The sequence below is a fragment of the Doryrhamphus excisus genome, chromosome 8 (genome assembly GCF_030265055.1).
Source record: "Doryrhamphus excisus isolate RoL2022-K1 chromosome 8, RoL_Dexc_1.0, whole genome shotgun sequence".
NCBI classification, from domain to species: Eukaryota; Metazoa; Chordata; class Actinopteri; order Syngnathiformes; family Syngnathidae; genus Doryrhamphus; species Doryrhamphus excisus.
Window position 1 is genome coordinate 6576016 of NC_080473.1, and position 16542 is coordinate 6592557.

At 43.0% G+C, this 16542-nt stretch overlaps 4 protein-coding genes across 11 annotated transcripts in view; 2 read left to right on the top strand and 2 right to left on the bottom strand.

The window, feature by feature from the left end:
• The window catches only part of esamb (endothelial cell adhesion molecule b), a 49724-nt gene extending 48252 nt beyond the window's left edge, over nucleotides 1–1472 (top strand). The window contains exon 8 of one of the 3 annotated variants that reach the window (XM_058079798.1): nucleotides 58–1470. In XM_058079798.1, the coding sequence (XP_057935781.1) occupies nucleotides 58–541 (484 nt within the window). In that variant the 3' untranslated portion in view covers nucleotides 542–1470. Of the gene's footprint in view, nucleotides 1–57 lie in introns of all 3 variants that reach the window. The other 2 variants (XM_058079800.1, XM_058079799.1) reach the window with 2 other exon arrangements.
• acad8 (acyl-CoA dehydrogenase family, member 8) lies at nucleotides 1422–5844 on the bottom strand. The gene is made up of 12 exons (XM_058079801.1): nucleotides 5695–5844; nucleotides 5451–5605; nucleotides 4776–4876; nucleotides 4484–4653; nucleotides 3822–3931; nucleotides 3668–3744; nucleotides 3462–3599; nucleotides 3218–3353; nucleotides 2186–2283; nucleotides 1963–2115; nucleotides 1766–1868; nucleotides 1422–1692 (listed from the first exon to the last, which is right to left on the bottom strand). The coding sequence occupies exons 2-12, from the start codon at nucleotides 5563–5565 to the stop codon at nucleotides 1637–1639; spliced, it is 1257 nt and encodes a 418-aa protein (XP_057935784.1). The 5' UTR covers nucleotides 5566–5605; nucleotides 5695–5844; the 3' UTR covers nucleotides 1422–1636.
• Nucleotides 5281–11539, top strand: thyn1 (thymocyte nuclear protein 1). Of its 6 annotated transcripts, none has more exons than XM_058079806.1 (10): nucleotides 5315–6500; nucleotides 6691–6866; nucleotides 7903–8007; nucleotides 8261–9360; nucleotides 9441–9604; nucleotides 9682–9750; nucleotides 9866–9958; nucleotides 10033–10128; nucleotides 10858–11008; nucleotides 11419–11539. In XM_058079806.1, the coding sequence occupies exons 4-10, from the start codon at nucleotides 9186–9188 to the stop codon at nucleotides 11463–11465; spliced, it is 795 nt and encodes a 264-aa protein (XP_057935789.1). In that variant the 5' UTR covers nucleotides 5315–6500; nucleotides 6691–6866; nucleotides 7903–8007; nucleotides 8261–9185; the 3' UTR covers nucleotides 11466–11539. The 6 variants fall into 6 exon arrangements, with proteins under 6 accessions (XP_057935788.1, XP_057935787.1, XP_057935789.1 ...); XM_058079808.1 differs by having other exon boundaries at nucleotides 7917–8007; XM_058079807.1 differs by having other exon boundaries at nucleotides 5315–5809.
• Nucleotides 11524–16386, bottom strand: vps26b (VPS26, retromer complex component B). The gene is made up of 6 exons (XM_058079802.1): nucleotides 15711–16386; nucleotides 15022–15178; nucleotides 14622–14786; nucleotides 14179–14354; nucleotides 12987–13129; nucleotides 11524–12303 (listed from the first exon to the last, which is right to left on the bottom strand). Exons 1-6 carry the CDS (start codon nucleotides 15931–15933, stop codon nucleotides 12166–12168), a joined length of 1002 nt encoding a protein of 333 aa, XP_057935785.1. The 5' UTR covers nucleotides 15934–16386; the 3' UTR covers nucleotides 11524–12165.
• Nucleotides 16387–16542: the final 156 nt, after the last annotated feature.

The window sequence follows — 16542 nt, forward strand, 5'->3', positions numbered from 1 at the left end:
TAATTATGACTGGAGGTTGCGTAATGTGACATGGACGTTGCTGTCTTCTCCTTCCAGGGAGGACGCCCAGGCGCCAAAGCGAGTGTCCTGGGCCAAGAGCAACACGGGTTCAGACATTGTGTCCAAAAACGGGACCTTGTCATCCATCGCCACCAGTCCTCGTCCCGGAGACCACCACCACCCCCACCGTCATCCCAACTTCCACTACCCTTACACCCCGTCGTCTACCACAGATGCGGGCTCCGTCATCAATGCTTACCAGCTGCGACCCGGGGAGGCCACCACGCTGCAAGGACTCCCAGGTTACAACATGGGCGGGACCCCGTCACGTAAGCAAAAACGGCCCCCGGCCGCAAACGGAGGCCCACCCCAGGCTCTCCGGGCCCCGATGGTGGCTCTGCTCAACAGGACTGAAGGGGCTCAGCCACAGATGCCACCCCCCTTCACGGTGTCCCCGCAGGCCAGCTCGTCCACGCTGACCAGGGCTGGGACAGTGGCCATCATGGTGCCTGCTCAAAGCCAAGCAGGCTCCCTAGTGTAGCATTCTGTGTGTGTGTGTGTGTGTGTGTGTGTGTAGGGGGCAGGGGTCAAACGTTTGCCTTGTGTTGGAGGAAACTATCTCACAGCTGGTTTGTGCTTCTTTTGCACTCCAAATTCCACTGACTCAGCACATTTTCATTTTTCTACAACTCACTGTTCTATTTAAAGGCACAGTAGACAACTTGTAAACGGCGTCATGTGATTACCCCTGGAGAACTACCAGTGTACGTTATTAACGCTTACGTGTGGCGTTTAGGCTCATGTGTCCAACTTCTCTCAGGCTAAAGGCTCAGATTCAGAGCAAAACCACCACAATCCAAAGTACAATTCAGGTTTTTGTAAAGAAACGATGGTGGTGGTTTATTCTGATTTAAAAGTCAGTACGCGTCTGACAAGGGTGAGTTTGTGGATGTGTAACCTGTGATGGTAGATGGAATGTAACCAAAAAGATGAAAAATAGTTGTTTTTGGACTACTTGTTGGTGCTTGGTGATTCATTACATGGTTGGATGAGGGGGACATCCCATAATGTCCTGCTTTCTGCTGGCTGACGGCCTTGTTTGTATAGTGGAATTTATGCTGGCTACTAGGAGGAATTCTAAAATAAAAATAATAATTGTGTTATTTATAAATGTAGCATTTTAAATACAGTTTTTGACTTGGCAGTTTTTTCCAATAAAAGTGTTTTATTATCGCATCACGGATCATATTTATTACCCACACAATGGTGGTGTTGACAAAATTTAGAGCAGCATTTTCATTACATTTTTAGTACGGCAGGAGGAGCATTCTGTGAATGTTCTGAACTCCAGTTTCCGTACCTGCAATGTCATGTTTTCACTCTTCAAATTGCAAAATGAGTTAAGAGGGAATCAACAGCGTCTCTGAATGAAAAATGAGATTTTATTCGGAGTGTTACACACTAAAAATATGTCATGGGGTAAAATACAGTAACAGCATAACCGTAAGTGGAAGGCCACCTCAGGTCACCAATATGCTTCCAGTCCTGTGATGCAAAACAGGACTTGGCCTGAGGAGCAGCAGCAGCACAAGACAAACGTGATGGTCACCTTTCATCGAGAAGCAGGAAGGACTTGTCAAGACTCTGTCAGGAGACTGCGTGAAATGATCATCCTCATCACCTCGTTTGTTCCTAAAGCCAAGAATGAGGAGGAAATGAAGAGTGACATCACACGTGAGGGGTCACTGAAGGACGGGCCACTGACCTTCCAAGATCTGATGAACACGGATGTCGCGCAGAAACTGCTGCACGGCGTAGTCTTTGAGGTAGCCATACCCGCCGTGCATCTGGAGAGCCTGGTTGCAGATCTGAGCAAAACAACGAGGCTGACTAAATGAGGGCCGAGTCCAACTAAGCAAACCAAAATGGTAAAAGACACCATGTTGTTTACTGATGACTCACATTGAAGCACTCATCGGTAGCAAAGAGCTTGGCCATGGAGCACAGCGCCACTGCGTCAGGCCGGGCCTCCTGAAGCGCCACTGCAGCTTCCCGTACCAAAAGACGGGACGCCACCAACCTGGTGGCCATTTCTGCCAGTTTGAACTGTAGAAACTACACACAGGACACAGACTGTTTTAATGACAAGGAGGATTACACGCAGCATCGGACCTGCCTGCCTGACCTGGTTGTTGGACAGCGTCTCACCAAACTGCTTCCGCACCAACAGGTGATCCCGGGCGAGCTGGATGGACGCATGGGCGGCACCCAGGGAACAGGATGCTGTTTTGGGAACGCATGCAAGGTTTCATTCAATTGGCTGCAATATATGAAAATATATTATATAATAACCCTTGTGAGGATAAGCGGTAGAAAATGAACGAATGAATGAATATCAAAAAATGTGGTACTATGTGGACAAAATACTATGAGAACAGTTTTATGAGTTAGTTTAAATATTGCAAAAATAATTGTATAATTAAATACTATCATTTTTATAATATTAGTATTACACTTTTCTTATAGTATTTTGTTCACATAGTTTTTTCTTTTTTCATATATTTCAGCTTATAGATCTAATCTTGCAAAATATTGACTGCTTTTTTAATTTTACTTACAGTATTCACTTAAAACCCCAAGATTTTATAATAAGTAAATAATTATTTCCAATTATTAGAAGAATTATCATGAGAATAAAGATGAAATACTATACTATTAGAATATAATTAGAAGTTGTAATATTTGTATTACAACATTATACAAATGAAGTAATATAATAAAAGGAATCGATTATAAGAAAGAGCCAGAATATTATGACAATAACGTTTAAGTATTACAAGAATTATGAGGGGAAAAACGCAGTAAATTAGGAAAATAAAATTCTAGGACTAACACTGTAATTTAATTTGAATGAAAGAATAAAGCTGATATATCACAAGACCAATGTTATCAATTATCAGACAAAACGTAATTCATGAGCAAATTATTCTTATTTTGTAATGAATGATGCCATAATTTAAGGAGAATGTGTTGTAATTTACAAGAATAAAGTTTAAATTTTACAAACAAATGCTGTCAATCATGAGAAACTAATGAGAATATGATGTCCTAAGAGAATATAGTTGTAATATCACTGTTTTTTTCTGGAAGTGTGGCTCTATTTCAATAACAAGATTTACTGACTTTTAACAGAATAGATACGATAGATTTGTCTCACCGATATTAATCCTGCCTCCATTCAGGCCTTTCATGGCGATGATGAAGCCTTGCCCCTCCTCGCCGAGCCGATTGCTCACAGGAACAGCACAGTCCTCCAATATGACCGCCCTGGTTGGCTGGGAGTTCCAGCCCACCTGAGAAAGATGCTCAATGTCAACTTGGAGTGTGACTTTATCCTGACACCTAGTGGTCACCTGTAGCAGTGCAACATAATTGCATCAAAGTCCTTCAAACGATGTTACCTTTTTTTCCTTTTTGCCAAAACTGAGGCCCGGTGTTCCCTTCTCCACCACCAGACAGGAGATGCCTTTAGGACCTGTGCCGCCTGTGCGGCACATCACAACATATACGTCCGTGTCTCCTCCTCCACTGATGAAGGCCTGCCATGATGACAGATCCCCATTCAACATGTTTCTGTTCTTTTAACTGCAGTGCAGTGTGCAAGTACCTTTGAACCATTCAGGATGTAATGGTCACCTTTGCGCTGTGCACTGGTCAGGAGGGACGCAGCATCACTTCCACTGCCTGACATCAACATGGCATCATCAGCAAATACGTTCCAGGGAATATTTGCAGGAAGTAGAGTAGTTCAAGAGACTGACCGGGTTCGGTGAGACAGTAAGAAGCAAACTTCTCCATGGAACAAAGGTCAGGACAGAACCTCTGTCTCTGCTCAGCATTGCCGAAGGTGTCAATCATCCAGGCACACATGCTGAAAGTTGCAATCATCAGAAATACACAAAATTAGTTCATTAACAGTTTGGACGAAAGGTATGGATAATTCTAGACTAAAATTCAAATAATGTATTTTTTTAAATTGAAAAATAAACTTTTATAATTTTATACATTTTATAAATAAATTTTATACATAAAATTTATAAAAATGTGTACATTTTGAGAAAAAAGTCAAATTGTGCAACATCAGGAAAAATAGGCTTAATATTATTATACAATTATAACATATTTATTGAATAATACAATTAATATAATATATACTATATTAATTAGAAAAAAAATATATTTTTATAATAAAAGGGAGCGTAATCCCTCATTTATTCCTTGTTTATACATTGAATATTTTCATAGAGCATAGAAAACCTGTTTATGACCTTCTAAATATGGATTTTAACATTATTAGAGCCCTCTTGACATTAAATAACACCCCTATAGTCTCCTTTACACTCCATTACCCACTATATTAGATATACTCAGACAAAATAAGCCATTTATGACATAATTAAGACTTGTGTGTGTGTTTTCATACTTGTGAATACTGATGTACGCTGTGGTGCTGACGCATCCGGTGGACAAGGCCTCAAAGATGACCGATGTGTCGAGCCGAGACAGTCCTGATCCCCCCACATCGGGCTGAACATAGATGCCGCCGAAGCCCAGTTGGGCTGCCCGCCGCATCGTTTCTACTGGAAAGACTTCCTGAAGCAAGCACACCCATAACACCAACTTAACAGCCATTATTCTATATGGTATATTATTCTATATGGTGCATGTGTGATGATATTGATATCCTCTAAGGAGGTTTGTGTCATGGAGCTTACCTTCTGGTCCCACTCAGCCATGTGTGGAGCCATCTCATTGGCTGCAAAGTCAAAGGCTACCTTTTGGAACTCTTTCTGTTCATCTGAGAGTCCGTGCGAAGCTGTTGCACAAGTACATGACAATTAACTGCAATTTAGGGATCATTTGTAACTTGTAAAGCAAGTAACTAAAATTGTACTAAATGGAAGTAAAATAGTGACACCAAGAGTAGTATCAGTATCCAACTCATTCTAGAATTTTTGGAATGGAAAGATTATTGATGTTTTTCTACTTTTTTATTGTTTACAAACTCAGGGCCACATGGGACACGTAATAAAAAGCAATCAGTTACGGCAATACTGGTCATGCAACTTGCTAGCAGTAGAAAAAAAAACAGTACCGCGAACCCTAGATTCCCTGACACGTCACATGACTTGCGCGAGGAGCGAAAAAAGAGGCGGTGTTATTGAGGGGTGTGCGGCTCTCTGCCCAATGACTGGGGCCGGTCTTACAGTCATGGCAGTTTATTTAAATATAGTCTTTGTTGGGGGGGTTGACAGTAAAGAGGTGCTTGGTTAGTCTGTTGATGTGCAAAAAGAGTCACAAGACACTACAGTAATTTGGTGTGTGTCGCTGTTTTCATGACTTGTATCGCCTGTCGTGTTCACCCTTGTGTTCCTCCTAAGAGTACTTACGGTCGACACATGAAGCTATTCCTCGTCTCTGTGTACTTCTGCTGAAGAATAAACGGTGGCTTTTACAGATGTTATTCCTCAGCCTGGTGACTCTCGACAGACAGGCCGCCGCCATGTTTTCCTACTCAGAAATATGTCCAGTCGCTGCCTAGGGGCTGTTGGATGTATGATTAGTATTAGCTGCAACGGGTGGAGCGACTGCGAGTTTACCGAAGGGAGGCGCCGGTGACTAAATCGAACTCACAGTCTACTGACGTCATTTGCGCGGTCCTGTTGGTAATGGTTGCTTGTTTGGTGTTGAACCACAGTCTTCTTCGGTGCTTCCTTCCCCATTGACGGACCGCAACATCTCAAATCTGGTAAGCTTATTGGCAAAGCCACCTTGACACTTGCACAAATTTTCACCTGCGCGCTAGCACTAGCTTGAACTTTCATAAACGATACGGGTGGTGTGTATCAAAGCGTGTCTTGTGTGTTGTCACGTATTGGTTGCGTAGTTATGACACGATGAGCTCCCCCACAGTTTGCGCACGGCACAGACACTATGCGCGCCACACGAGCTCGACATTCATTGGGAACGCATACTTCACGCATCGTTGGCGTACCAATCAGCGACGCCCGAGCACTCGGCAATGCGTAAATGTGTGCCTAGTGCGGCCATTTCCCAAGTCGTCAGCGAACAATACTGCTATAAGATGTCGAGGAGAGCAAGGCCAGAAGTGCCTGAACTTAAAGAAGAGCCCAGCCAAGAAATCGAGACAGAAGCAGAGTGGGAAGTTGCAGAGAGCTATATTCCTCCCCTATCCCCATCCACAAGCGAGGATGTCCCAACACATAAAGATCCCCACAGACAACAGAAAAAAAGAATCAGAGTCAGCAAGAAAGAAATACCGGACTACAAATGGACTGAGGAGGGAAGCAAGAAGCTGGCCGGATTCGTTAAGCAGCACCCCCAGCTGTTCGACAAGAGGCAGAAGGATTGGCTTAATGTGACTGCAAAGACCCAATTATGGGCAATAGCTGGGGAAGAACAGGACCCTCCTGCTACTGGTATGTATGTGTTTTTGTATTCTTCCCCAGTTACCCTTTTCCTCAACAAATTCCTGACATCTTGAATGAATGTATGCCATTTAACGCTTTATTTCCATTATTGTCGGTGCATTATTCTAGACCTTGTACTTGTCTAAAGTCATGATGTTATCCTATTAAAGTTAATAACATCTTGCTTTTCATGCTGTAGATGCCCAGTGCAAGAAGCACTACGAAAACATGCGCACCAGGGTGGGGAAGATCCTCAAGAGAGAAAAAAGTGGATCAAGGCCAGCAGACAGAAGTGTGAGGGATGAAGAAATAATGGACACCTGGACGTTTCTCATCCAACACATAGTTCGGGGAAACACCCAACCCAATGAGGAGGTTAGTATAAAGTTCATTAATTAATAAATCATGTAGTGGTAAGCTTATTGAAGTAATTTTATTTCCCTTATTTAAACATTTTCAAGCATAAAGTGGCTAAATGAAATAAAATACAAATATAAGTTTCTGTGAATGATATGTAGTATTCTACTCTGGTGTCAGTAGTATTACTGTAACAGGGCCCTAGGATTTTTGAAACTGCGTCTGTGCCTTTTTCAAATACTTTTATTAGTTGTTCATTAAGATTTTATTGGGTTCTTTATGGTGAACTCCTCAAAATCAGCCGGTCAGCAGCTACTGCTACATGTCTAGAGGGCTCTAATGATCTACTAAAACGTATCAACTCATTCTACGCTACACAAATATTCAATTTATAAAAATGGAATCCTATTTTGTCACGGTCATGTTTGAAGCCAATTAACTGTGATACACTTTGCCTTCAAATGTTATTAGCAGGGCTGTCAAAAATAGCCCGGTAACTCATTTATTTCATGAATTACTGTTGCCAATGTCTTTGTGTCATTAACGCTTGCGCACCACAGCAAGCATGCCTCTCTCTGTTGTGACGGCAGATGGAGTTTTCCACGGTGGGGAACACACACATGCACCCTCAACCCTCACACTGTCACACCGAGTCTGACGCTCTCTTATAACTGAACAGCAGTACAATTCCAACACCATATACTGTATGCATCTCCAACTCACACACGTCTCTAGGCCATCCATCCTGGGAACGACATTCTCATTGCAAGCATGCGATTCGGGACCCTCCAAAAATCCCCAAAACGGCTTTATAATGCGTGCGTATGTGCGTAAATAAACAGTTAGCAATTTGCCACGTTTAAGTATTGCTCAAAATACACTGGAAACAAGTAAATCTACCTGAAATAACGTGGTGTCTTTGAACGCAACCCCCCATTGCTCATGTAAGAAGGTGTGATTCAAATGTTCTGCCACTAGTGTTGGACAAATAGAAATCTTACCTACATTCAATTTGTGGTTGCATTTAATTTTCACTGTTTTCTTCATTTTTCAGTTTTCTCTTCCAAGGTTGGCAATGGCAAGTGAGGAGGAAGATGACGACTTGTCATCGACTGGTGGCGAAGTGGTACCCGTTTGCTGGAAGAGGAGGAGGAGGACGGTAAGCTAAAGAAAATCCAGGCCTTTGTCTTATGCATCATATCTCGCCACCACATTCTCCGTAACGTCAAGTGTTGCAGCTCCTGGCGCCCAGGCCTGAGACCGGGAAAAATATATGGGGGTGAGAATATCAAGTCTAATTTGGTTTCTGGGTTGCATCCTTTTTGTAGCTAAAAGTTGATGAATGTCTGACAGATTGCTGAAAGCCTTGTGACATACTCTACATGTTGGGTTTTGTCGTTTCTCTGCTTCAGATATTCTCCAAAGCAGAAGCCGTGCGCCAAACCCCCGCTCTCTCTGGGCACAGCAGGATAGTGCATGACTTCGCCTGTCTCCTGGAAGGACACATGCTTACCATCCCGGAGAACTCCTGGCACAACTTCCAGATCGAGTGCCTGAACTTAGTTCAAAAGTTCAAGCAGCCGCAGCCCCCAGAGCCACAGCAGCAAGTTTCATCTTTCTACTCTCTCTCCTTTGGCCGACTCTTTTGGCATTATCTCCGGGTCTTCAGCAAGTAGTCCTCGTACTGAAGCTGCAGCTTCTTTTCGGCAATGAGCTTCTTTGGAGTTCAACATGCAGACAATGCAGACCCACGCGGGAACGATGCACATCATGCGTACCTTCGTACACCACACGTAACTTAGTTGTAAATAAGTCACGGGGTATTGCGGTCGTAACGTATGCACAACTCATCTTTAGCGCTTTAGGGCGTACCATCCACCACGGCGAATTTTGTGATCATTCATTCATTCATTTTCTACCGCGTATCCTCATGAGGGTCATGGGGGTGCTGGAGCCTATGTGGAGGCAAAATTGGTCCATGTGTCGAGGTGGCTTAAGTCTTCTTCTTTGTTCCCTGTGTCTTGTTGTGGCCTCCTATCAAGCAGAAGCATGTTTTCCTGATCTGATGCCAAGGGGTTGTGGAGAGATTGTCATGTTTTGGCAAAGTAACAGCAGTATTGCTATTAAAGCTGGTATGCTTCATTGTTTATGAAGTATGCAGGTAATGTATCCGGTCAATCAAAACTTGGGTGTTAAAGGGGATTATGCTCATTTCCATCTCTTTGTATTGAGTTGTGGACTCCTATAGAGCAGCTACACACGTTAACCAGCACAGAAAGCTTTCTAGATCTTCCAGAATCTGCACCTATTCCAGATGTATTTTCTTGGACTTCCAAAATGGTCTGTTTGAATTTCTTCCACCCACGGCCCAGGCACACTCACTCCGCTGTGATTGCTCACACTCCCAAGCGCTCCCAAAGACACCATTACTACACCATTCTCTGTTTCTTTTCTAGAAAGGTGATGCCTCCAAAGAAAAAAGCCAGAGGGCGTAAAAGAACAGTCAATTCCGGTAAGGGATTGAATCACTCCATCACTCCAAATTTTGTTTGCTACGCTTAAAAGTGACAGGTACGGCCCGCAATACCACAGGTGAGGATGCTGAAAATGTTGAAGACTCTCCTCCCAAGACGACAGTCGACCACAAGAGGAAGACTTCTGCGGGGTCTTCCAGTGAGAAAGTTGCTGAGCAGCCCTGTCACTGGCTAATGAAGTCTGAACCTGAGAGTCGCTTTGAGAATGGCATTGACGTCAAGGTACACTACGACATATAGAGTAACTCGTCACACTGCTGCTGCTGCAGATCTCTGGTGTGTTTGTATTCTTCCTGCAGTTTGGGATTGAGGATCTGAAGGCTTTGCCGGATCAGACCGGCTGCTGGGACGGCGTCCGCAACTATCAGGTACTGTCAGGCTACCAAAAACAGACTTTTGTGATCAAGAGATTATCTCCCCTCTTGTATAATACTGCAAAAAAGCTCTCTCTTTTTTATTTTTTTCTTCCTTCTTTATGGTCAGGCACGCAACTTCATGCGTCAGATGAAAGCGGGACAGTTGGCTTTCTTTTATCACAGCAACTGCAAAGAGCCTGGCATAGCAGGAATCATGAAAGTAAGAGCACAGAGTCTCCTGGTGAGGCCAAACCTGTTATTGAGCCTCACATCGAACGTCATTGCTTTCTCCAGATAGTCAAGGAATCTTACGTGGACCACACTCAGTTTGACAAGACAGATGTTCATTTCGACGCCGGCAGCAAGCCAGACAACCCAAAGTGGAGCATGGTAAGATACATCTGCAACAAGCCAGCACTCAGTAAACATTTGACAGGCGGTATTTTCTGGACTAGTGGTCGCTCCAGAGTACAAGTTGCACCAGCCAAAAATGCACAATAAAAAAACAAAAAGACCAAAAAGAGACATCTTGAAAGGCAAGATGAATAAAGTATCACCTTCAAAAATCAAACAAGTTCCTGAAATGTTTACATTTTGTTTCCTTCACTCTTCATTTTGCTGAGGACATCAAAATTGAAGCCTCATCTGTGAATTAATGCTGTTGAAAACGTGGATTCATAAAAATATATTGCCTTGGAGAATATTCTAAAGATAGGAATGCAACTTGATGCCTCTTTTTTGAAATAACATTCAAATTAGATTAAACGGTTATAATTGTATAATATATTGTCCGCATTGAAATGATTTCAAATACAGAAAGACAGACAGAATACTTTATTAATCCTTTTAACTTTAAAGTATAAAGTTTTGTTCTATGTTGCTGCTTCTCAATCAGAAAGATTATTTCGTGACTTTAGAAAATTGTTCATGCAGTTAATAATCATGAAATATGGGACTTGGTTTTTGTCATTCTGAACAAAATGATGAAAAACATCCAGCCCTTGTATTTATGAAGTATGTATACTGTATAGTAGAAATCAGAGGAAAGTAATGGAGAGTACGAGAAAACATAGCAAGTATTATGAAGTTGGATGACGTGTCGGCCTTCCTGACTCTCAGGTTGATGTGCAGTACCAAAGAATGATGAAGCGTTTCCTTCCTCTGGCCGAGCTCAAAAAGTACCACCTGATGCACCGTGCCAAAGGGGGGCCTCTGAAGGACATGACGCTCTTCACAGGGGCTAGATTGTCAGTCCAGCCTCTTACCACTGGTAATTGACTTTAACGCTGTGTACAGTCGTGGCCAAAAGTTCTGGGAGGCACAGCCAGCCCTACCCGCCCATATTGGGGTCCTGGGTGAGATTTTATATGCCGTCCCTTTCCATCAGCAAGTTCCATACGCTTACAAAACAAATAGCCTACATACTGTATATGTATGTATGGATAGATAGAAATATATGGTTGAGTTTATAGTAAGGACTACTTTTTATAGAATTAAACATGAATATTTTCCTGATTTCGTGGCGCCCCCTGGTGGCTGCGAGCCCCTTAACGTGGCAAAGTTAATGAAGCACAGGTCGCTCCCAAAATCTTTGACCATGACCGTTTGTGCTGCGAGTTTATGATTTGGAAACTTGATATAAAATATAGTTGCAAACGTTGTTTTTTTTCCCCCTTGCAGATGAATTTGACTTTGTTCTGAGTTTGGAGGACCAAGAACCGCTGTGACGATTTGGACCACACTTTAATGGATATTATTTGTTTAGTCATTTCAACTGTTTGAAAGAAACATTGCAATACAACTTTTGTCAGTTGGCATCAATTTATTTGACAATTGGGGATGATGAATAATTCATAAGCATTTTGCAAAAGATATAGATATTTCTACTGTAAGTCTTCTCTGGTTAAAATATTCAAAATCATGTTTTAAAAGGCGGGATAACTTTGCTTGACACACACAAGTGTCTACAAAAACAAAAGACTGGTCAGCACAAACAATTTGACATGGCGGCTTGGAATGCTGAGATCACGTGACACAAACTGCTCATATTTACAGACGCTCGGGGCGTGAGAGCCCCCCCCCTCCGCCGCCCCACGGTGCATTTCACATTACCTTCCAATGCTGTTAGGAATGAGTTTGTTTCAACTGGAATGTTGCTTGTTGAAGCCGCAAAAGCGTTATAGGAATACACAGACTGGCATTAGCTTGAACATCGGCGAGGTTGAACACAGGTGATTTAGTCAGATTCCCCTCAAGAAACAAGAACAAAAAAGCATTATCGAGGAAGGATGAGACCAGCAGCCTGAAGTCATTTTGGAATGCTCCATTTTTCATAGTCCATGCTGGAGGTCAGCCTCCCTTTTATTCCTCCCTCCGACAGCTGCTTCGCCAGATGTTACGCCATGGTCCAGTCTCCTGGAGGCGGTTCTACCCACTGTCCTCCTTTGCACACTGCTCCAACGCGCTCTCTGAAGCCGCCGAGCCCTCGTACCGCTGGGAGGCGATGGCGGCCTGGTGGGACATGCTCTTCCTCACCACGTCTCCTTTCCTCCACAGTGTGATCTCCTGGAAAGCGAAAGGGAAGGCATGAAAGTCCAACTTCATATCTGCAACCAAGCGTCACTCACTGTAAGGCAATCTTAAGTCTTCATCTCCTCCTCCTCTTATGCTTCCAATGCCCTTTTCTGCCACTGTGGCTTGTTTGGTTGGGTCTGGTGTGGCCCATCTAACACCTGAAAGCCAACAGGCTCTCAGGTCCACGTGTTGTAGACAAATATCAAAGTGGCCCTTGCATCCTTTCATTTTTCCATATGTGACCCGTTTTGGAAAAGGTTTGACATTCCCGATATCCTGTTTACGTATGATGTATTGTTAGATCTTGGGAAGGTCCAGCAAGCCATGCAAGTGCTTAAAAAAGACAAATTGTATTTTGGCGAGATGACGACTTAAATTAGCGAAAGAGTGAGTCATCATGCGTCAGCGTGATCTCTCTTGATGGTTGCACATGTGCGTTATGAATTCGGAACTCGTGAGTAAAAAAAAAAAATTATTTAAACAAATGTTCTGTGACCCACTTGCCCAGCTGGGCAAATGAAACGCTGATTTTAGCATTTTATCACATGGCAAACATCTTCCTCGTTTGTCCGATTTGTCTCATCGTGGTTCCTGAAGCAGACATGCGCCAAGTGGGAGGAATGAAAATAAGGTATCTCAAAGCCATACGACAAGATTATTACAGGTTATTCCACCTGCTGTTTGAAATAGCGCCTCTCCTCCTCGTCTATCAGCACCAGGTTCAGGTAGTAGCGCACCGAGAACTTCTTGTTGATGTCTCGCATGGTGGGAGTCAGATCATAGCCGGCCAGAAACAACCGGATGGGGATGGACTCGCCTGAAAAAGATTGCCAGCATGTCAAAGAGGCCTAAACAATTGACATAGTTAATGTACATAGTAATCCCTCATTTTGGTGGTTACTTGGTTCCAGGCCAGACCGTGATCAGTCAATTTCTGAAAAGCGTGATTCCTTCTTCATTAGATGAGTATTTTCATAGTTATGGGATAGAAAACCTGTTTAGGAGCTACTAAATGTTTTTTTAGCATTAGAGCCTTCCAGACATGCAATAACACCCCTATAGTCATATGTACATTTGCATTGTATTATAGTACATATAATCAGAAAAAATAAGCCATTGCAATAAAGCTACCTGCAATAAAAGCTGAATAATTACTGACACCAACATTTACTACCCTGGTCAATACACACTTGGCCACTAAGTGGCCTTGTGATTAGCATTTTGCCCGCACGGTCAGGACATGGGGAAGATCTGGGTTCATGTGTGTGTGGGTTTTTTCCAGGTAGTCCTTTTTCTTCCCACATACAAGTTGGGTTAATAGGGGACGAAATTGTCCATAGGTATGAATGTGGGTGGGAATGGTTGTTTGTCTATATGTGCCGTGTGATTGGCTGGCCACCAGTCCAGGGTCTACCCTGCCTCTCAGCCAAAGACAGCTGGGATAGGCTCCAGCAACCCTCCATGACCCTAGTGAGTACAAGTGGTATAGAAAAGGTATGAATAAATAAAAGTGAGCCGATCTGGTGCTTACCTCACCAATTACTGACACCTAGTGACCAATGTAGAATACTACACTGGTCAATATCAATACACGTTTGTACTTTAGCTCACTTAGCCATTTTTATGTTGACATAATCCTGGCCCAGCTGACTTTGGATGTGGTAGTGTATACGGTACCTGGACTGGTTGCCTGCCAATGAAAGGACCACATAGACAAACAACTTAGGGTCTCCAATTAGTCTTTTTGGAATGTGGGAGTATGCAGGACTAGCCGAAAACCTGCACAAGTTGAGTTGAACCCTGCGTCTTCTGGCTGTAATAATAATAGTCATGGATGAAAATGGAAAGATTGTTGGGACGTTTTACCCCTGACCGGTGCGCCATCCATAATCTCGTACTTGGCGATGGTGTCATTTTCGTGGTACACGCTGGGCCCCGTGCCCGTTGTTTCTCGTTTAATGATGTCAATCTCCATGTGCTTTATCTTAATCCTCACAAGCAGGAAGTAGATTTTACCCACAATGACGTCTTTCAGGTGGTACCTGTTGGAGGAGGGAGGCATCAAGGAGAAGTGGCTTTAGATTACTCATTTACTAGCCACAATATTAGGTACACCTGCACTATCTTCAGATCCAATATGAGGGTTTTATGAAATTCCTTGAACAATATTCGTTGTTGTGTCTGCGTCATAAAAACCGGGACTATACAGTCTTATCGTTACTAGACTGCCCCTTCATTTGATTGTGCAGGTGTCCCCAATAAAAGGACCCGTCTTTCACTTAACCAGTTAGAACAATTACACTTCTTACTTGGATTTGTTGTATTCAAATTCAATGTGGAGACAATCCTCAATCCCGACTTCCATTTTAATGGAGGAGTTGAGTTCGGGATAAGTGCTCAACGTGTGCACCACGATGTCCAACTCCTTGCTGATGTCGTTCAGTCTTCGGATCACGGTCGCACGCAGGAAGTATCTACAAATGGCAAATCAAAATGTGGATACATTTGTGGAAGGTAAATTATTGAGACCTCGTCTAAATTTTTTCAAGTTGTTTGAAATAAATGAACAGATGATATTGTTTATTTTATGAACTATGCTAACATTTGGAATACACTACCCAACATGTTCGGTCTACTTGCACAAATATCTCCTGGATTTTATGTATTGAATCGGCAACATACTGTACAAAGAAGGTTTCCAATGTTTACCTGAGTTTGACATTCTGACCCGTGTAGGACTCGTAGGGTTTTTCCACGTGAGTGAACTCAAAGTCAAACGTCTGAGACTGGGTCATCTCGCCGGGCCTTGCCAGGTCTTTCACCAGGGACACAAACTCATGGTGGTTGCCTCTGTCGTAATACAGCTCTGAAAACACAACAGTGCTTTTTTGGGGGGAGGAACAACTGCCTTTAAAAATGATTTGTTGAGTTTACTGTATACGATATGGAGCATTTGCATTTTCATATGAAGAAATTGTGTTGAGGTCCACATAGTGGTCTAGTGGTTAGCAGTTGATTGAATGGGTTGGTCAGGGTTCTGTAGCAAATAGTCCACCACTGACTGGTGATGGTGGGTCCTACAGCCAAACCAGTTGGGAACCAGTACACCAGCCTAGCATGCATACTACTACAAGTATGCTTTATTTTACTTTATGCAAGTCTTATTGAACAGGGATTACTTAGAACTGCTGTATGTGAAATTTACAAAGGAAAAAGTGTGACGTTACCATGTGACCAATGCCTCTGCCTCAGTGCACGTGAATAGAATCCTTACTGTATAGATAAACGGATGTATATGTACTGTATATGATTGCATAATCTTTTCGAGGTCACAAGATTTGCACCAAACCGATGCAATTCATACGCAGCGCGTTGCTTAACGTATTCATTCCACTTACCAATCTGTCCTACAAACTCAATTTTGATCCCCTGGTGCTCCAGTCTTTTGCCGGGGCTCTTCAGCGTGACGTTCACCCTTCCGCTGACAGTCTCCCCATCGTAGAAGAGGAAATATTTGTCTTTCTTGCCGTCCTCAGTCTTGTGTTCAGCCTTCTTCCTCGTCTCAGCGTCGTTGAGCACCACGTCGATTTCAGCACTTTGGCCAAAACTGAAGAAGCTCATTTTGTTTATTTTTTTGTTGTAAACTCGGTGTTATTTATTACTCGCAGACTACTAATGCAGCAGCACTCCTGATAAATGCGACCAAGAAAAACAGCTACACTAACACCCGACCGCTTGATATTTCCCCCCACGCGATTTGACCAGCAGACGATGGGAGTTTATTTGATGCAAAACGTTAGCTGTCCATGCCCATTCGCGCCAATGAAGCGGAAAACTGCAACGCTATTGCTCAACGAAAAACAAAATGTCCATCGACAGAATTCAGATTCTTTTTTTTACCCCCAGACTCCGGTAAATAAGCTAGCAACGGCGACGGATCGATGTGTTTTGCCTCGGAAATCACATTGGTAATGTGAATATGTACTATTACATGTTTGTTTTTGATAAGAGAATGTCGCGAATGTTGTCAAATATTCAGGAAGTAAGACAGCTGGGTCAGCATTACTGCTTCCGGGTACAGTATAGACGCTACAAAGTAAAAGCATTTCGGAAGAACGGGAGGGATATTATTTTCTGACCGGAAGTTATATATTAGCTCATTCTAAGGCAAAAAAAAACCGAAAAAATGGAGCAAGAGACAAAAAATAGTCTGCAAAATATTGAAAAGCT